We start from the raw sequence: 19681 nt of genomic DNA on the forward strand, positions 1-19681 counted from the left end.
TTTTTTTTTTTTTTTTTTTTTTTTTTTTTTTTTTAGCTTTGTCTTCATACTTTGTTTTAAGCTTCTTTTACCGTAAGAACTATTTTTCAATGTTGCTCTTCCCTTTCTTAACAGCTTCAACTCTCCTAGCACCTATCCTTCACCATTTATGCTGCTTCTCCCAGAGAAAGCATTTTTATCTTCACTGACTCTGCCACATGACTTAAACGTGTTTTACACCGTTGAGAGTTTCAGGAACTCGGGGCCTATTGGAAAATTTCGTCAGAAAGTTTGTATGTCATCTGTTTATACTAACCTATGTCTTTCTCTGGATGGGGTATTTTGTAAAATTATTCAGATAATTTTGGAGTTCAAGTATGACTAAAGTGTGTTGGATTTTAAGTGCATCTTATATGATCTTTACAGAAACATTGTGAAGGTAAAGTTCTCTCTGTGTTAGATGGTGAAATGAATGCTGGAGAAATTAAATGGATTGCCTAAGGTAACCATGTGGGTATGACTTATTTTTACCTAGCCATGAGGTTGTTGCAGTTTCAAGCCTCATGATCTTTTGTTCCCTGTCTTGGTTCTGTGGCATCCTTTTGAATGGGAGTTTGATACCCTGGGATCACCTGACTCCTGGTGACTGTCATCCCAGTCTAATGACGCTTAGACTCACTCCATTTTCACTTCTAAAGTGGCAAACTTCCCATCATACTTTATGCTCTTCCTTTTTAACTCTGGGAACTTCGTTGTTTCATATCTCTTTCTGCGTATAGGCTATCCACATTATTCAAACCATTTCAACCTTGTCTATCAATTTACTTCAACTCAGGCTTTCGGTTCACCTGGTCCCTCCTGCTGATTGTTCGTGCTGTTGACCCCACTTGGCCAGAGTCTCAGTCAACCCTTTGCCTCTTCCTCAAGCCCTCTGTTTAGCTCCTGTGCTCCTGGCTGGTGGATGGATGACCTTTCTCCTTTTCTTCAAGAGTTCTCTTCTGGGTTACCTCTCACTCAGTTCTGCCTCAGAGGACTCAGTGCCAGTCTCTGTCAAGTCTAACCTCATCTCTGTTCCTGGTCTTACCTCTCCTTCTCCCCTGGGACTTAGTCACTACTCCAGTGTGTGTTCCTATAGAATTTTCTCCTTTTGTTTCTCTAAATATACTAATATCTACTTTGTCTTAAAAGCATACATTTGAGAAAACCTATTATCTCTTTTCTATCTACAACCCATTTTTTTCATTGTCTCCTCTCCCTCCCTGTCTTCTTTCCTCTCTTTTTCTCCCCCTCCCTCCCCTCTGTCCTTTCTTTCTTTCCTTCTCTCTCCCTCTTCCACTCCCTTCCTTTCTTCCTTTCTCTCTCTCCCTTCCTTTCCTTCTTTCTCCTTGCTTAAACAGCGGAAAGAATGAAGTCACTGTTAGGAGGACCTAGATGTAAGTCTTGGTGTTGGTTTTTACTAACTGGCCATGTAATAACAAAGAGGTCACCTAAATGTTTTCTCCAGTGTAGTTTGGAAGCAATCATGTATGTGGGATGTAGTATATATCCATTTGTCTCTAATCACTGTAATTCACACAGTGACTTGAACAGATGGTGACTTCTGTTGCCCTGACTGTCCACTGCTTTGCTAGGCAACCTTACTAAACTTCTCTAGCTGAGCTGTACTGCTTGTCTTCTTTGCTGCTTCTCTGTCCTTCATTGTGTTCTATAATAGTTTCTCCAGAATTTCCTCCATTCACATCTGGAACTGTCTCTTCTCATATGACCCAGTTAACATTTTTTCCCCTTTCTCTCTAGTTTAGAAAGGTTTATTGTGGGAGGTGGCAAGCAGGTAGGGTCAGCCCTTGGCAGCTGCTTTCCTTGAGGTCACTAGTAGGCTGCTCAGCTCCTCATGGCTTCCTCTTGGTTCATTCCCCACCTTCTTGATGAATTTGAGCTCCATTTGTTCTTGGAGACCTTGGAAACATTTCATAAGGCCACACAATTCCTGGAGCATCTCTTCAAGGAATTCGGTGTGGTTAGTGAGGCATCGACACCTTGTGATCTTTGTTGAGGCCCGTGGCTACTACTCTACAGTGGCAGCCAAGACCAGAAGGACGGGGTCACTTGGAGCCCAGTTAATCTTTTTGACTTCATGTTGGTACTGAAACTTTACTTTCTGACTTCTCTGCCTGTGTTGACAAGTGGGGATGTGCTGGTGTTAGGGATTTTTGAGATTACCATTAGATTCTGAAATTTATAGGACAAGTCATAGAACTTAGACAGTTACAGTTGTGACTATGGCTTTATTGTGGTTAGGTGCAAAGACAAAAGGGACAGTGGAGGAAACCAGAAATAAGAATTGCACGGATGCTCCTGATTGTCTCAACAAGATGGGATGGTGTGATAATTAATTATCAGTGTGGGAAGAGTGTTAGAGACTCAGTGCCAGAGCCCAGTGGTTTTGGGTTTTTTGTGTTTACTGGGGGTTGGATAGTTAGGCAGGTTTTGCTTCGCCCATACCGAAATTCCAGACTCTCAGAAGGAAAGTTGGTGTTATGTATAAGCTGTTATTTGTGCAAATAAATAGTTTTGGCACAGTGATCGACTCTTAGTTTTGGAATGATCAGAACTCCCCAAATCCAAGTTTTCAGACAGCAAGCAGGCCTCCAAAGGGTAGCAGGCCAGCTGACTCTTTTTTGTAGGTAAGAGATACCAAAGCTTAGGAAAATTGACATGGATTAAGGTGTCTCTCTCTGCTAACCAGTTTCTCTAGTTATTATTTCTGTACATTGAGGTTCCCAGGCACAGAGCCTGAGAAATTTTTGATTCTTCTCTTCCTTGGCTCCCAATTTACTCTGCTAACGTGTGCTAACGTGTGCACTGCAGATTCTCACTCTTGGGGCTTATCTAGTTCTGGCTCGCCCCCCCCCCCTTTTTTGGGGGGGGGGGGCTGTACTAGGGATTAAACTTACAGCTTCTTTTCTTTTTTTCCAGACGGGGCTTTTCTGTGTAGTCTTAGAAGTCCTCATCTGTAGACCAGGTTAGCCTCAGACTCAGAGATTCACCTGCCTCTGCCTCCTTACTCCTGAGAATAAAGTCGTGAGCCTTTACCGCCTGGAACTTCCAGCTTCTTACATGCTAAGGCCAACTTTGTCTTATAATTTACACCACTGTGAGAGTCTTGTGACCCCAGATTGGCCTCATGTACTCCATTTTGCTGCATAGCTAGTCCTTCTTAAGATGTAGTTTTGTGGGTTTTTTTTTTTTTTTTTTTTTTTTTTAAGACAGTCTTTGCATGTAGCCTTGGCTGTCCTGGAACTTGTTTAGTAGACCAGTATGAACTCGAACTGCTTACCTCTGCCTCCCGAGTGCTGGAATTAAAGGCATGTGCCACCACGCCCAGCTGAGATAGAGTTTTAATGTTAAGATGTGCTGTGGTCCTGGCACTGGAGGACTGCATCTTCACTACCATGTCCCTTTACTCTGACAAGAGTGCTGCTCCACCCAGACTCTGGTGTTTCTTGCTCTGGTTGCTGTTAACTAAGTGCACCCTCCCTCTACTCGGGACACTTCAAAAGAGCCCAGCCTTCTCTATGCAAACCATCTTCCTGGATTGAAAAATGTTTTTTTTAAATATGTACAGTGGATTATAAAAATATTTGTTTATTGGTGCTTTGCTCACACGTATGTATGTATGATACCTGTGGTCCTGGTAGGTATTTATTCTTTATTTTACAGCAGTGATGTTACTTGCTGAGGCTATCCCACTAACAGAGTCCAGACTTAGGATTAGTTCCTATCAGTCTTGGCTGAGCTCCTACCTGTCCTATCACCTGTGTGAGACCCTTGAGACAGGATCACTTTCTGTTCATGCTCTTGAATGCCCACAGAAGCACATGACTATTGACTTGAGGATCACAGTTAAATCTTAGTGACAAGGCAGATCCACAATGCAGAGTGTACCACTAAAGAGGCATAAACTATGTCTCACTTAGAGATAGACTTAATAATTTATAATACCTGATAACATTTAGGTAATTACCATCTAGGACTTCTTCATATTTTTAAAACAGAAAAGACATTTGTAAAGACATTATATGCATGGTCAATATTTTTTTATTTTTTATTTTTTATTTTTTTTTCGAGACAGGGTTTCTCTGTATAGCCCTGGCTGTCCTGGAGCTCACTTTGTAGACCAGGCTGGCCTGGAACTCAGAAATCCGCCTGCCTCTGCCTCCCGAGTGCTGGGATTAAAGGCGTGCGCCACCACGCCCGGCATGGTCAATATTTTTAACCTTAATTGACTTAATACTTGAGTAGCTTTCTGTAAGAACTGTTGTAACATGTAGTTTCTACTACTCTGCTTCAAGCTCCAGGCGGACTATGCTACCAGCACTCTTGTGGGTGTGCATCCCCCCACCCCCCAACACCAGCCTCTCCCAGGTTCCTTTGTATCTGTGGATGACTCACACACTCACACTAGCTTACTTTTGATATGCTTTTAGCTCAATGGCTGGGCACTTCTAAGCCTCCCTTACCTTCACTCCCAGCTCACCATCTCTAAATCTGCCCTCAGCTTTTCTAATCTCCCACCTGCTATCCCAAGCCCAGTCGGGGAAGTGGCCAGTGGCCACTCCACCAGAGATCTCACATGGCTGGTGGCTCTCCTTCCAAAGCATGGCAAATCCTTTTTCCTCCTACTGCATTCTTAGCCTGCCTGTAGGAACCTGGAAGTCTCACCTCTTCTGCCCAGCCATTGGCCCTAGCATCTTTATTAATCAATCAAGAACCAATGGGGGAACAGGACCTTCAGTGTTTACAAGCAGATTCCCAGTCATTTTAATAGCTGCTTTGTATTTCTGTCTTGTGTTTTCTTTTGTGTTTTTTATTTGAGTTTCCTTGGGTAGCCCTGGCTGTCTTGGAACTTGGACTGTAGACTAGGCTGGCCTTGAGCTCAGATTCTCCTGCCTCTGCCTCCCAAGTGCTGGGATTGAAGGCGTTAGTCATTACCACCCAGCTGCTGCTTTGTATTTCATTGTATGACTACAGCCTGATTTAAAAAAAACAAAACAAGCTGGGCGTGGTGGCACACGCCTTTAATCCCAGCACTCGGGAGGCAGAGGCCGGAGGATTTCTGAGTTCGAGGCCAGCCTGGTTTACAGAGTGAGTTCCAGGACAGCCAGGGCTATACAGAGAAACCCTGTCTCGAAAAAATCAAAAACGCCAAAAAAAACCAAAAAAACCCAAGATCCATAGTGGGTGTGTTTTATTTGTGCAGTATATAAGTATATAAAATGGTAATCTTTTTTTAATTTTTTAAAAATTTTTATTAGATATTTTCTTCATTTACATTTCAAATGCTATCCCAAAAGTCCCCTATACCCTCCCCCTGCCCTGCTCCCCTACCCACTCATTCCCACTTCTTGGCCCTGGTGTTCCCCTGTACTGGGGCATAGCCTTTTTTTTTTTTTAAATTAGTACTGGTCATGTGCAGCGAGTCATGAGTCAGTTTTTTTTTTTTTTTTTTTTTAGATCTATTTATTAGTATATCTTAGTACACTGTCTTCAGACTTACCAGAAGAGGGCATCAGATCTCATTACGGATGATCGTGAGCCACCATGTGGTTGCCAGGATTTGAACTCAGGACCTTCGGAAGAGCAGTCAGTGCTCTTAATCACTGAGCCATCTCTCCAGTCCGGCCTTTTTGTCTTATTGACAGTATCTTTTGCCCTACAGAAGCTTTGCAATTTTATGAGGTCCCATTTGTTGATCCTTGATCTTACAGCACAGGCCATTGCTGTTCTGTTTAGGAACTTTTCCCCACTCTCTCCTCTATTAATTTCAGTGTCTCTGGTTTTATGTGGAGGTCTTTGATCCACTTAGACTTGAGCTTTGTACAAGAACATAAGAATGGATCAATTTGCATTCTTCTACATGATAACCGCCAGTTGTGCCAGCACCAGTTGTTGAAATGGCTGTCTTTTTTTCCACTGGATGGTTTTAGCTCCCTTGTCAAAGATCAAGTGACCACAGGTGTGTGGGTTCATTTCTGGGTCTTCAATTAATTATATTCCATTGATCTACCTGTCTGTACCAGTACCATGCAGTTTATACCACAATTGCTCTGTAGTACAGCTTGAGGTCAGGCATGGTGATTCCACCAGAGGTTTTTTTATTGTTGAGAATAGTTTTTGCTATCCTAGGTTTTTTATTATTCCAGATGAATTTGCAAATTGCCCTTTCTAACTCAGTGAAGAATTGAGTTGGAATTTTAATGGAAATTACATTGAATCTGTAGATTGCTTTCAGCAGGATAGCCATTTTTACTATATTAATCCTGTCAATATAAAATGGTAATCTTGTGTGTAATTCATTCTCCCCTCGTCTTTCTCAGGTTTTGGAACTCTGTTACAACATTTTGATTTGAACAGAAACGATGACCAGCTTCCCTCTCTTGTTGAACTTCATCTTAATTTTTGTTTCTGTTTTGTTTTAGCTCTGGATGAAGGGGATATTGCCTTGCTGAAAACTTACGTAAGTCTTTCAAATGGCTACAACGTGAAGATGTTTTGTGTTAAAAAAAAAAAAAAAAAAAAACTTGTTTTTATTTTGTCTTTCTAAACTGATTAGAAAGGACTGTCAAAGAGCTCACACTAATTAAGAGGAGTTCTCTGCCCAAAGTTTCCTCTAGATGACAATAGAGTGGGTATGCAGCATGCCTGACCCTACTCCCCGTCTTTACACAACCTCTAATAATGAGAGCTAAAATATCGAAAGATATTTAAATGACTTGTGTAAATGGTCACTGTAATTAAAATGATTGTGACAAAATTAGATTTGAAATGGAAAATATAAGTGCATAGAAATAGGCTACTTTCCAGCTAGGTGTGGTAGCTCTTGCCTCTCACCCAGCATGAAGGTGAGGTTAGCCAGGACTACTTAGTTAAGGTGCAGATCAACTAACTACAGGGTGAGCCTGTCAGAGCATGCAGAAGTCGCTGCTTTAGGAACATGTCTGAAATGTTCTCCCTCCTCTGGTCTCCCTCCCCAGGTTCTGATACAGTAAGGCTCATCAGATTGTTAACGCTAAAGTTGTATGTGACATTAGTAAGCTGCTGATGTTCCTATGTTCTAACTAAGCTGTTCTTTGTCACCTAGGGCCAGAGTACATATTCAAGGCAGATCAAGCAGGTTGAAGATGACATTCAACAACTCCTCAAAAAAATTAATGAGCTCACTGGTACGTATTTATCCCAACTCCTTTTCTTTACATGAATTGTTCGATGTGCTAAAAAAAATTTAAATATAAATTTGAAGTTAAATTATGACTTACAGATTTTAAAGGAAATTTGGCCACATTTAACACTCGCTTGCTACATACTCTTGTACAACTGTGTTTAATCCTTATTAAGTAACGTCATCCTTTACACAAATAATATTTCTGCTGGTCAAAGCCTAGCTCAGCAAACTCTAATACATCAAAAATTTATATTGATTTAAAAATGGGATTTTTTTTTTTAATCCAGTATGGATATTGTCTGGCTCTTGACATTTTCTTAGAACTTAAATAGTGAAATCTTACAGTACAAGAAAACAAAACAAAGCAAAAGTCAAGTAGGCATTACCTTTTTTGGTCTGATTGCTTTTGGGCAGTGGTTTTGGGTGGGGCTATGGGGTAATGATTCTGTTTGAAGGCATTAGGCAGTGCCAGGAGGCAGCTTGATCCCTGTGATGTGCAGAAAGGTAGCACTCGTAATATATGTATAGTGGCTAGAAACCAGGGGTGCTGCTAAGCATCCTACAAAATGTACAGAGCAGTCCCTGGGGAAGGAGTTACTCACTCCAAATGCCAGCAGTGCTGGGGTTGAGGAAGCTAGTCTTAGGGTCGTGTGCTACATTTGCTGAATTGTGTCATCGTTCTCTTTGTAGGTATTAAAGAGTCTGACACTGGGTTGGCACCTCCAGCCCTCTGGGATTTGGCTGCAGACAAACAAACACTTCAGAGTGAACAGCCATTACAGGTGGCAAGGTATGCACAATGCTCTTTAGGGATTTATTTTTATTCCTAAGCAGATTTTAGAGTTTGGGACTGATACAGTACTTAAAAGATTTTTTTGTTTCACATTTCATAAATAAAGCTTTGTAGAAGCATCTTGAATTAGAATTCTTTATCTTAGGTACTTACTAAAATATGTGACATTGTGATCATATAAAAGTGGAGGTGCTCAGAAAGTATAGAGGACAATGTGGAAAGCTCAGTGCTCACAGTGCAGTGGTCCCTCCAGTCCTCTTACATGCATCTTCCTATGTGTGACAGCATGCACACAAGCAATCTGGAGTCCTTGTGGTTTTTATTGCATTTATTTATTGTGTGTGAGCACTGTCATGTGCACAGTGTGGGTTGGAGTCCTCCCCATTGCCATGTAGGTTCAGGGAGTAATCGCAGAATGCCCGAGTTTGGTGGCAGCCCCTACAACCTGCTGAGCCATCTTACCAGCTCCTTGAGGGCTTTTTATTTGTTTCTTTGTTCGATTTTTATTTTGTTTGAGACAGGATTTCTCTGAGTAGCCCTGGCTATCCTGGAACTCATTCTGTAGACCAGGCTGGCCTTGAACTCAGAGATCTGCCTGTTTCTGCCTCCTGAGTGCTGGGATTAGAGGCATGCACCACCACAAATGGCTGATGTGTTTCGTTTTTGAGTCTGCCTTGCAAATATAGCTCTGCTGGCCTAGAGCTATGTGTGTGGATGAGGCTGACTTGAAGTTGGATGGTCCTTTAGTTTGTGTCCTGAATGCTGGGATTACAAACCTGGTATGCCATGCCTCGCCCAGGCCCAGCTCCATCCCTTTTGGTGGATCTGGAGTGCTTTCTTACTGACACTGACACTGAGTGTGAGGCTGTTCTCATGCTTACTCTCACTGATCTTTACACATGGCTTCCTTAGGGCTTTGAAGATAACTTGTGATACTTACAGTTGCTGTTTAATGAGACCAGCACCTTAGCTACCTGAGGGACAGTTTCTATGGATGATTTATTTTTTTCTATCCCAGGGCCATGATTTCTTGCTTCTTCTGATGTGTTATACGTTTTCTGGGGTGTGGTTCAGTAATGGCTGTTGGCTCTGGATGAAAAAACAGTAACTGGCATTGTAATCCATCAGCTCTGGAAGAGAGGACCCTTTCCCAGTGTCGGTTATTCTTGGTACTTGCTGGTATTTTTTAAGTTTTTTTTTGATTGTTAGTTTGTGTTTTGTCAGCCTCTTGTTTTGCTCAACTAATGATAAGTAATTATGGTTGGCTGCTTTTCTTAGATTCCCTGCTGGTGTTTTCCAACTAAGCTTGGGGTCATCTCTGATTAAAGACAGGCCCTAAGATAGCAGCAGTAGAGGCGGACACTCGATGGTTCTTTGAGTTTGGACTCTGAGGAGTGCTGAACGCATCCTGCCCCTCTTGCAGTCAGGCTTCTGGGTTTCCTGGCTCCACTGTTGTGAGGCTGGTGGGTCTCTGGTTTCCTACACACCTGCAGACAGGAGGGAGAGAGTCTCTGAGTTAACTGCAATAAGATTCTTTTGTCCTTACTGAGAGTCAGCCAGTTTTTAATTTACTCTTTTATTTTTAATGTTTTTTTTTAACAATTTATTCATTATTATAAATAAGTACACTGTCGCTGTCTTCAGACACACCAGAGGGCGTCAGATCTCATTACAGGTGATTATGAACCACCATGTGGTTGCTGGGATTTGAATTCAGGACCTTCGGAAGAGCAGTTAGTGCTCTTACCCACTGAACCATCTCTCCAGCCCTTTTTTTTTTTTAATTTATTTATTTATTATATGTAAGTTCACTGTAGCTGTCTTCAGACACACCAGAAGAGGGAGTCAGATCTTGTTAAGGATGGTTGTGAGCTACCATATGGTTGCTGGGATTTGAACTAAGGACCTTTGGAAGAGCAGCCGGGTGCTCTAACCTGCTGAGCCATCTCACCAGCCCTCCAGCCCTATTTTTAATGTTTTTAAAAGTTAAATATTAACTCTAATGGGATACTACACCATGTGTTTAGAGGTCAGACAAAATTTTGTGGAAATTGATTCTTTTCACCAGATAGATCTTAGAAATAAATCAAAGTCAGATCATTAGGCTTGGCAACACCTTGGCACCTTGGCACCTTTTTCCGCTGAGCTGCGTGTGCTTTTTACCAAAAAAAAGGAAAAAATATTTATATTGTTGTAGTCCGTTAGTGATTTTCAGGGTTCCAAAATACTGACTTTTTTTTTTTTTCTAAATAGTTCTGCTAGCATTCTTACTGCTTTTTTCAGTAAAGATAGGCTGTTGAAGGTTATTCAGCCATATTGTAAGTCAAAGTTTCTGAATATATACTTCTTTCTTTTTTTAGAAAGATAGAATCTCACTCTGTAGCCTAGGCTGGTCTCAAATTTGTAGTGATTCTCCTGCCTCTGACTCCAAGGGTTGGGATTATAGGCATGGGAAAACGTACCCTGCCTACTTTTTGAACTGTAGATTAGCCAGATCCCAGATGTGGTAGTACCTGGTGGCCGCCCTTGCCTGTCATCGTAGCTCAGGAGGCTCGCCGTGTGCGTGCTGTCAACCTCAGCTACAATTAGACCATGTCTTAAAGCAAAAGACAAATGAACACTCCCCACTCCCACCCCCACCCCCACCCCCACTGCCTTCCCTCCCCATGATTAAAAATAGCAAAAACCTCCCTCTGTGCCTATGAAGTAGCAGCCAGTCAGCTAAAGTAATAATACACGGAATTTTCCTTATCACGTGTGCTAGAAACAAAATACTTCTCTGTCAGTTATGTCAGCATGCCACGCTGGAAGCTGCTGTGTATTTCTGTTTTTGTTGCTATGGTTTATGCAATAGCTGCCCTATATGAATTATATACTCAATTTTCTATTTTCTTTAATAGATAGTTGGATACACATGGCATTATATTTTAACCTTTACCAGATCTCTCAGAGTGAATATTTTCAGATTAAAAATCACAACAAAAATGGATTTTAAATGTGAACCCAGGAGAAAAATGAAAACACATAATTACTAAATTTTATATAAAACACATGGCTATGCTCTTACAGGGAAAATAAAAAGGGAAGCCACTTAAGACAAAAAGGTGTCTGATAATGAGGGGACATGAAGAAGAAAGTCACGCTTGAGAACCACTAATGACACTTGTGGGTTTAGTTTTTCTGGGGAAGGGTATTATCTGAAATTTTTATGGCCTAAGTCTGAGAGGCCCTGGGGGCTGGGCAGTGGCCCTGTGTCTGCAGTTTTGGTCTGCACTTGTTCCTTATTGCCCTGCCTGCCCTGGGAGCAATCCGCTAACAGGACCTCACCTCACCGTTGGTGGTTTGGGTTCCTTACTCTCATGAAGCCTTTTGCTGTGGTAGATGTACGAAGATAATCAACGCTGATTCGGAGGACCCAAAATACATCATCAATGTGAAGCAGTTTGCCAAGTTCGTGGTGGATCTCAGTGATCAGGTGGCACCCACTGACATCGAAGAAGGGATGAGAGTTGGGTAAGTTGGCACTATGCCTTCATTTTGAATGAGAAAACAGAATGCCGTAGAGTACTAAGGGCTGGTGCAACCCCAGGCTTTCCTCCTCTGTGAGCTCCTTGGCTTCACACCAGCGTAGCCTTCCCATTCCCACCGTTTTGTCTTGTACATGGCTTGATGTGTCCCAATTAAGGATGCTCAGCTAAGGTGGAGGCAGCACTGCCTGAGAACAGTTAATGAGGACTGACTGGATGCCTGTAGACTTCCTAATAAGTCACTCTGTATAACTTTTCCTCTTCGTAATTTCTCTTTTGCTTACCTATAATTTGGTCTTAAACACTAGCTAGAAAAAGTCCTCTGAAAACTTAAAGAGCACCTATTTTGTTTTTATTTTTACTTCTGTAGTGTGGACAGAAATAAATACCAAATTCACATTCCACTACCTCCTAAGATCGACCCAACAGTTACCATGATGCAGGTAAGAAACCTGGAGGAGGGGACTGGCATGACTTTAATATAATTGCAAGCCAGGCATAGTGCTCCTGTCTATAACACCAGCATTCAGAAGGCTTAGGCAGAAGGATTGCCACAAGTTAAAGGCAGCCTGGGCAACATAGTGAGTTTGAGGCTAGCCTGGGCTACAAAGCGAAAGCCTATTTCATAAAAACAAACAAAGCCTCCCACACAAAAAAGCAATTGTATCTATTCCAAAAAAGTTTGAAGCTTTTAAGCAGTTAATGGAGCTTATGCCCTAAAAAGTTACCAAAAAATGAAAAGATTTTTGAGGCGTCTTTATCAGTAATTGTCACTTATGTCATAATATGTAGCACAACAAGTAGCTCTAGGACACTGGAATTAATCTCTTAACTTATACTAAATAGTTCTAACTCCTTTTTTATGAACATTCTTGTTACAGACTGGTTGTTATGGTATTAGGTTTCCTGTGGAGGATCTGGTCTGCTACTCAAAAGCCTAAGACTATGTTGTATAATCTTTCTTTCCTAGGTGGAGGAAAAACCCGACGTCACATACAGCGATGTTGGTGGCTGTAAGGAACAGATTGAGAAATTGCGAGAAGTAGTTGAAACCCCTCTGCTCCATGTAAGTAGCTGAGTGTCTTGCAGCCTTCCATGCAGTGAGCGCTGGCACTGCCTGTGTCCCCACAGCTGATGAAAGCTTATGACACGGCGGTGGCGGGAAAAGATGGTGAGCTTCATATTGGGAGCAAGCAAAAAGAATTGAGTAGCCCGGTGTATTACCAGACAGATCTGTTACTTAGATTGATAAAGGAAATTAGGAGTGGTCAATAGTACTATCTAAGTATGTTACAGTTGTTATATATAGAAGAAAATGGTTGTTTCAGTGACATGAAGAGAAAAAAGTTAAGCCTTAGAGGATAGGAACATGCCATACCTGAGAATTGATTTCTTAGGCACTATAATTATTTAAAGTGAAAATAAGTTGTTAGGGCTGGATAATTAAAGCATCCTTAAAAGTCATTTAGATAGATTGATATGATTTTGGTTTAGATATTATACCGTAGAATAAGTAAAAGTACTTTAGATCAAGCATACAAATTATAGATCTAAATTGTTTCTGTTTATTATTTTTATCTTTATTGTATAAAATTTGTGTCTGTTACAGCCAGAGAGGTTTGTTAACCTTGGAATCGAGCCTCCAAAGGGTGTACTGCTGTTTGGGCCACCAGGCACAGGCAAGACACTCTGTGCTAGGGCAGTTGCGAATCGGACTGATGCTTGCTTCATTCGAGTTATTGGGTCTGAGCTCGTACAGAAATACGTCGGCGAGGTAAAATGAATTTGTCAAAATTACGGCACTTATTGTTCTGTGAGAGATGTGTGGTATTTGCATAAAATTAAACAATAATTCCAATGAGCTGGATGTAAAGTGAATAAGTAATAAGATTAAAATTAAATTGAAAATAATAATTCTTAAGTAGGCTACTTTTTAAATTTTTGAGCAATGTTTCCTCCCCAGAAGAATGGAATTTAGTGTAGTTTTGGTATGTGAAGTAAAACAAACAAACAACTCAGAAATGCTGGGTAAACAAAATTTTATCTCAGGGACAGTATTCTGTGGTTTAAAGAGAAAGAAAACGGATTGTCTATATGTTGAGCATGGGTAGCTATACACATTGTCTAGCTAAATATATATATTTAGGTTAAAGACTAGGGCTGTATATATTATATCTAAAACACTGTTTAATATGCTTATGGATTACCAGAAGGGCTACCTGACTAATATGTATTTTAATTTAATATTTTGTTCAAAGTTTAATCAAATTCAGTGTTGAGTAGTTTCAAGTGACAGATCAAATACTTCTGTTAACTCAAGTTTTGCTGCTCTTACTTCACTTAAGAATGTTCATTTCAGGTGGATTTCTGAGTTCAAGGCCAGCCTGGTCTACAAAATGAGTTCCAGGTCAGCCAGAGCTATACAGAGAAACCCTGTCTCCAAAAACAAACACAAACAAACAAAGAATGTTAATTTCACACCTTCTTGTCTGAACCTTAGTGCTGTTTAGTAGTCAGGAAAGTTATGTAATATTGTGTTGAAGCCAGCAGTATTAATTTGGTAATACAGGCAGCAAACCGGGGGGTTGTTTTGTTTTGTTTTGAGACAGAGTTTCTGTGTGTATCCCTGCCTGTCCTGGAACTCTCTCTACCAAGCCAGCCATGAACTCAGAGATCCGCCTGCCTCTGCCTCTTAAGTGCTGGAATTAAAGGCCTGAGCCACGCTGCCTGGCTCAAACTTGAGTTATTTTTAAAAGCTTTAGGTGATAATGATTGAGAATGCTGTTAGGAAAAGTGTGCAGTATATTTATTATACTTTAAGAGATTTTGAAACCAACTCTGTAATAACCAAATTTTCTCATTAGGGAGCTCGAATGGTTCGTGAGCTTTTTGAAATGGCCAGGACAAAAAAAGCCTGCCTTATTTTCTTTGATGAAATTGATGCCATTGGAGGTATGAATGATATTTTATTGATTTAGTTACTTTTTAGTGTGTGTGGTTAAAGGACAAACCTATGGGAGTCAATTCTTTTCTACCATGTTCAAACTGGGCAAAATTCCAGCCCTGAGCAAGGGAAGTGGACACAAGGTCTCATCCCTTCCCATGAAGCAGTTTGCAGTTGGTGCCTGCTGCGAAAGGAGCCCTCGTTATTCTCCAATGGAGCGTCACAGTTTCTATCACCCTCACCCAGGGCAGGCCTTGGCCAACACAAAACAAACTGGGTTTTGTCTGCTTTTCATTTCATTTTGTTTTGCTTTGAAATATTTTGCTTTGCAATTAGTTTTATAACTTCAAAGTAGGATGTGCACTTAGCTGTAAGGGAAGGCTGTGAGCCAAGGGGTGGCATTTTCAGGTCCTGAGTGGTGATGCTCGAAGTGGACATGAGCTGCTTCTCTGCCTTCTTCTCAGGGGCTCGGTTTGACGATGGCGCTGGGGGTGACAATGAAGTGCAGAGAACCATGCTGGAGCTCATCAATCAGCTGGATGGCTTTGATCCTCGAGGCAACATCAAGGTGCTCATGGCCACTAACCGCCCTGACACTCTGGACCCAGCGCTCATGAGACCGGGGAGACTGGACAGGAAGATTGAGTTCAGCTTACCTGACTTAGAGGTCAAAACAGAACTGGATTTTAGAAAAAAAAAATTCTTCAACTTTTGTCTTTTTATACATTTTCATTTTAATATATGTGAATTCCTTAATTTTTAGGGTCGAACGCACATCTTTAAGATTCACGCTCGCTCAATGAGTGTGGAAAGAGACATTCGATTTGAGCTGTTGGCCCGCCTGTGTCCAAACAGTACCGGTGAGTGGCAGGCAGACTTGCTGGTTTCCCGTCAGTCTTCAGGGCTGCCGTAATTAACAGTCGTGTTTTCTCTCTGTCGGACAGGAGCGGAGATTAGAAGTGTTTGCACAGAAGCTGGTATGTTTGCAATCCGAGCACGGAGAAAAATTGCTACAGAGAAGGACTTCTTAGAAGCTGTAAATAAGGTCATCAAGTCTTACGCCAAATTCAGCGCTACTCCCCGCTACATGACATACAATTGAGCCCCAGGGCTCTGAGTGAAAGAACTTCCTGTGCTTTTGTAACTTGTTGCCACCGCACAAAAATAAAAGAGTTAAAAACTGTGTCAGTGCTTCCAGATCTCTGTTCCCTGCTATGCAGTGTTAGTCAGCGTCCCGGCGCACCTCATCTGGAGGATTGATGCGTAAGTACTCTTAGCCTACCGGTAACCCTCGCCCTGCTATGCTGGCTGGCACTGCGCACGGGTCATTTCATTGTAGATAGATCCTCAGGAGGTGCAGAAAGTCCACGTGTCAGGCTCCATTACCTGTTCTGACCTCTGCTACCATCAAAGCACTTCATATGGTGTGTGGCACATGCATCACGATGGGGGTTTCATATCATATGGTGTGTGGCACGTGCATCACGATGGGGGTTTCCCATAGTAAGGGGCTTTTGAAGTAAGGTTTTGGCCAGACTGGGTTGTTTTGTTTGTGGTACGGTACACTGAGTTTTTGAATTCTAGGCAAACACCCTACCACTGAACAATATACCCCCTGCGTGGGCCGAATGGTTTTTAAAGTTGAAGCATTCATTGTCCGTTTCCATTTGACCAGTTCCAAATCAGTCTAGAATTGGTGATTTTAATGAACAGTGAAATGTCAGCAGGTAAAGAGGGTTAAGTGTGAGGATTTAGGAAATTCAGAATTGTGTAAATTTAGAGAAAAATTACTTCCTTAATGGTAAAATTTTGATTAAACTCACCTCTACTTTAATTACTTTTAATTAGTTAAATGTATTTTGAGGCAGAGTCCTTCTAGGAGCCCTGGCTGACTTGGAACTCACCATGTAGATTAGGCTGGTCTTGAACTCAGACCTGCCTGCCTTTGTTTCTGCCTCCCAAGTGCTTGGATTAAAGGCTTGTGCCTCCTTGTGGTTGAGTGTAATTTTTAAAAACTCATTTTTGGGCTGGAGAGATGGTTCAGCTGTTACGAGCACTGACTGCTCTTCCAGAAGTCCTGAGTTCAATTCCAAGCACCCACGTGATGGCCCACAGCCATCTGTAATGGGATCCGAAGTCCTCTTTGGTGTGTCTAAATATAGTGACAGTGTACTCACATACATAAAAATAAAAATTAAAAAAACAAACGAAAAAAAAAAAACCAAACTCACTTTAACCTTTGTCCAGGCAGGACCACACAAAACACCTTTGTCCTCCCAGCGTCCTCTTGTTCCTCCCAGTTTAGCTCTGAGAATGGCTACTGCCAACTCCTCTCCCAGCTTGCCAGGGAGTTGCAGCCCTAGAGCTGCTTCCCGTGCTTTGGCCAATCTGGCTTCCTTTTTTATTCCTCTGAGCTAGCTCTACCAGCGGCCAGCTACCATCTTTCCTGGGGTGGCTGCAATCATGCTCCCAGCCCCTCCTGCAATATCAACTGACCCCAACCCTGGGAAAGGCAGGAGCTGCTGTCTGCACTCCTACCAGCTTTTACCTTGTTCCTCCCGGCTAGCACTTCCAAGCTGCCAGCTACCACCCCTGTTCTTTCTCTGCCCACCTATGCTCCACAGAGGAAAAACACTGATAGCTTTATTATCTTAGAACTTGCCAGATAATATGATTGCTGAGCACAGAATCTCTTGCCCTAATGTTATCAGCCACCCTGTTTTGACTTTAATAAGATAGAGTTCTCGCTAGTGAGGCCCATGGATTCCCCCAATCCTCCCAATACCTCCAGACCCGACTTTTAAAAACATGGATTCTTATGGGCCAGACTGGGCTCATCATTGTTTGTTTGTTTGGTTTTGGGTTTTTTTTTTTCGAGACAGGGTTTCTCTGTGTAGCCCTGGCTGTCCTGGAACTCACTCTGTAGACCAGGCTGGCCTCGAACTCAGAAATCCGCCTGTCTCTGCCTCCCAAGTGCTGGGATTAAAGGTGTGTGCCACCACTGCCCAGCTGGGGTCATCATTTTTACACAGCAAATTCTTTATGAGATGAGCTGTCTCCACAGCCCTTAAATCTTACTCTCCTCAATATTGACACAAAAGCACAATAAACAGTATTTTTATTGAAGTATAATTTTCACAAATAAATTGCTAAATACCAAGGGACTATACATTTTTAAGTTAGAAGAAAAGGGAGACCAGAGAAAAGTTGCTGTGTTACACTGAAAAATTAAGCTTAGAGTTTTCAAGTAGAAAGAGCCTTTTGTTTGTAAAAATACAGTGATTTATTATATTTTTTTTTACTAGAAAAAGTGTTTTTTCTAACCCTGGTCTAGTCTTGCTTGAGGTATGAAGTAGAACAAACCATTATGAAGTTACACTCACAGGAGAGTAAATTCAGGTCGGTGGCTGGAGAAGAGTGTCATTAAAGTGTCCAAACTTGATTCTGTCCCAGTCAGTACACAGCCGTGGTGTGGTCCAGGGCTAACTGCTGACAGTTGTGCTGGTGGGTTTGAGGGCTTCTTTTAGTTGACTTTATATTTGGAGAATTAGATAACACATGATCAGTTCCCAAACCTTTATCTCAAAACAATGTCAGGAATCTCAGTATACTGAGTCCTATAAAAGTATACCTGAAATGCTTAAAACAAAAACAAAAAAACCCAGCATTTTGCACTCAGAAGCATACAGGCTCAAGAAAGTTGGTTTTTTAAAAAAAAACTTAAATTGATTTACTCTCTTTAACAAGATAGGCCTTTCCCATCTATCACAGACCCTTCTTTGGTCCCCACATAAGGGCACCTTACCACTACCACCATCGAATAGAAAGCACAGTTGCTATCATTCCAGGAAAGAGTCTCTGGTTGCTACCCTTCGTGCACACCAGAAGCCAGGCTCATTTCCACAAAATTCTCACTTGCTGGCAGGTTTCTCTCTACTACACAGGATGAGATTGCATGGAATAGACAGTTTAGACACTGAAAACTACAAAATGAACAGCTCCCAGGCCTTGAATAGGGTCCATATTGTTAATTATTTTCTGGATTCCACTCCAGAGGCCGTTGGCCATTGCAATCCCACCATCAGCTGAACTGCTAACCCGATTACATAGATTCATGAAGTGTACTGTGTAGGATTTGAGAGCAAGGATTTCTTTATGAGACCTTCCTGAGAACAACTTTCCTGTACTGCCATGAAACAAGGCTGGCTTAAGTCCTGTATCTGTCATCCATAATACCCACTTTTCAGTATAATACCCACTTTTCAGTTTTACTTTTCACTCTGTGTGTGTGTGTGTGTGTGTTAGAACACGTGAAGGCTTGAGGACCCCTGGGGGAAGTTGGTACTTTCATCACGTTGGTCCTGGGGATTGGACTTCAGTCATCGGGTTTGGCTTAGACCTACCCATTGAGCCGACTTGCCAGCCTTATAATATGACTTGGATAGGGTGCAAAAGCGTAGTAAGATATGCCATGGTGGTTTTTAAGGTCCACAGAGAGGCAGGCTTATACACTGACTTTTTGCGAGAGAAGGAAGAGTTAAGATTTAAAAAATAGTCAAAATTTCTATTTGAAATAATTCTGAGTATTTGGATATATTTACATATAGATGGAGTGTTAAACATTTAACATTTTCAGATGCATAATAAAGCTATATTTTTCAACCCTGTGAAATAAGTATTCTTTTATATACATGATAGGATTCTACTAAAAAAAATTAAATGCAAGAATTTGAACAAAATATAAGCAGGTAAGATGTAGAATAAATGCCCTTTGGTGACATGTTTATTGGCCAATAGGACTTGAAACTGGTGCTAAGGAATACACAGTTCAGTGTTTTTGTAATATTGTTTAAAGCTTTAAACTCTACTTAAATGCCCAAAATGATGTAGGCCCTTTTATCAAGGCTTCTGTGAGTTTAAGTCTGTATCTATGTGCTCTTTCACAAGGCAGTCTGTCAGAATGCAGATGTATCTGGTCTTGTGCGTGATGCCCGCAAAGAAGTGCCTGGATGGACCTGTTTCATGCAGGCCAGGCTAGAAAGGACATGCTCTACTTTGAATCATTAGTGAAGTTATTAAGAAACTAATATAATTCTACTGGTATCTGGCAACATCTTCATGGAAACTGACAGAAAGTGACAACAGACATGGCAAACAACAACAAAGTCACAATGACAAATTCTTAAAGGCAACTCTTAGCTGGGCACAGCGGCCCA

The 19681-nt window shown here is 41.6% G+C and overlaps 1 protein-coding gene across 1 annotated transcript in view; it reads left to right on the forward strand.

Moving 5' to 3' along the window:
• The window catches only part of Psmc2 (proteasome 26S subunit, ATPase 2), a 16701-nt gene extending 1051 nt beyond the window's left edge, over positions 1-15650 (forward strand). Inside the window, exons 2-12 of the mRNA XM_021162062.2 lie at positions 6459-6496; positions 7121-7202; positions 7892-7991; positions 11376-11507; positions 11892-11964; positions 12492-12587; positions 13131-13295; positions 14386-14473; positions 14930-15132; positions 15229-15325; positions 15410-15650. Of these exons, the coding sequence (XP_021017721.1) occupies positions 6459-6496; positions 7121-7202; positions 7892-7991; positions 11376-11507; positions 11892-11964; positions 12492-12587; positions 13131-13295; positions 14386-14473; positions 14930-15132; positions 15229-15325; positions 15410-15567 (1232 nt within the window). The 3' untranslated portion in view covers positions 15568-15650. The remainder of the gene's footprint in view (positions 1-6458; positions 6497-7120; positions 7203-7891; positions 7992-11375; positions 11508-11891; positions 11965-12491; positions 12588-13130; positions 13296-14385; positions 14474-14929; positions 15133-15228; positions 15326-15409) is intronic.
• The last annotated feature ends 4031 nt before the right edge of the window (positions 15651-19681 follow it).

This window comes from Mus caroli, chromosome 5 (assembly GCF_900094665.2).
Source record: "Mus caroli chromosome 5, CAROLI_EIJ_v1.1, whole genome shotgun sequence".
NCBI lineage: Eukaryota > Metazoa > Chordata > Mammalia > Rodentia > Muridae > Mus > Mus caroli.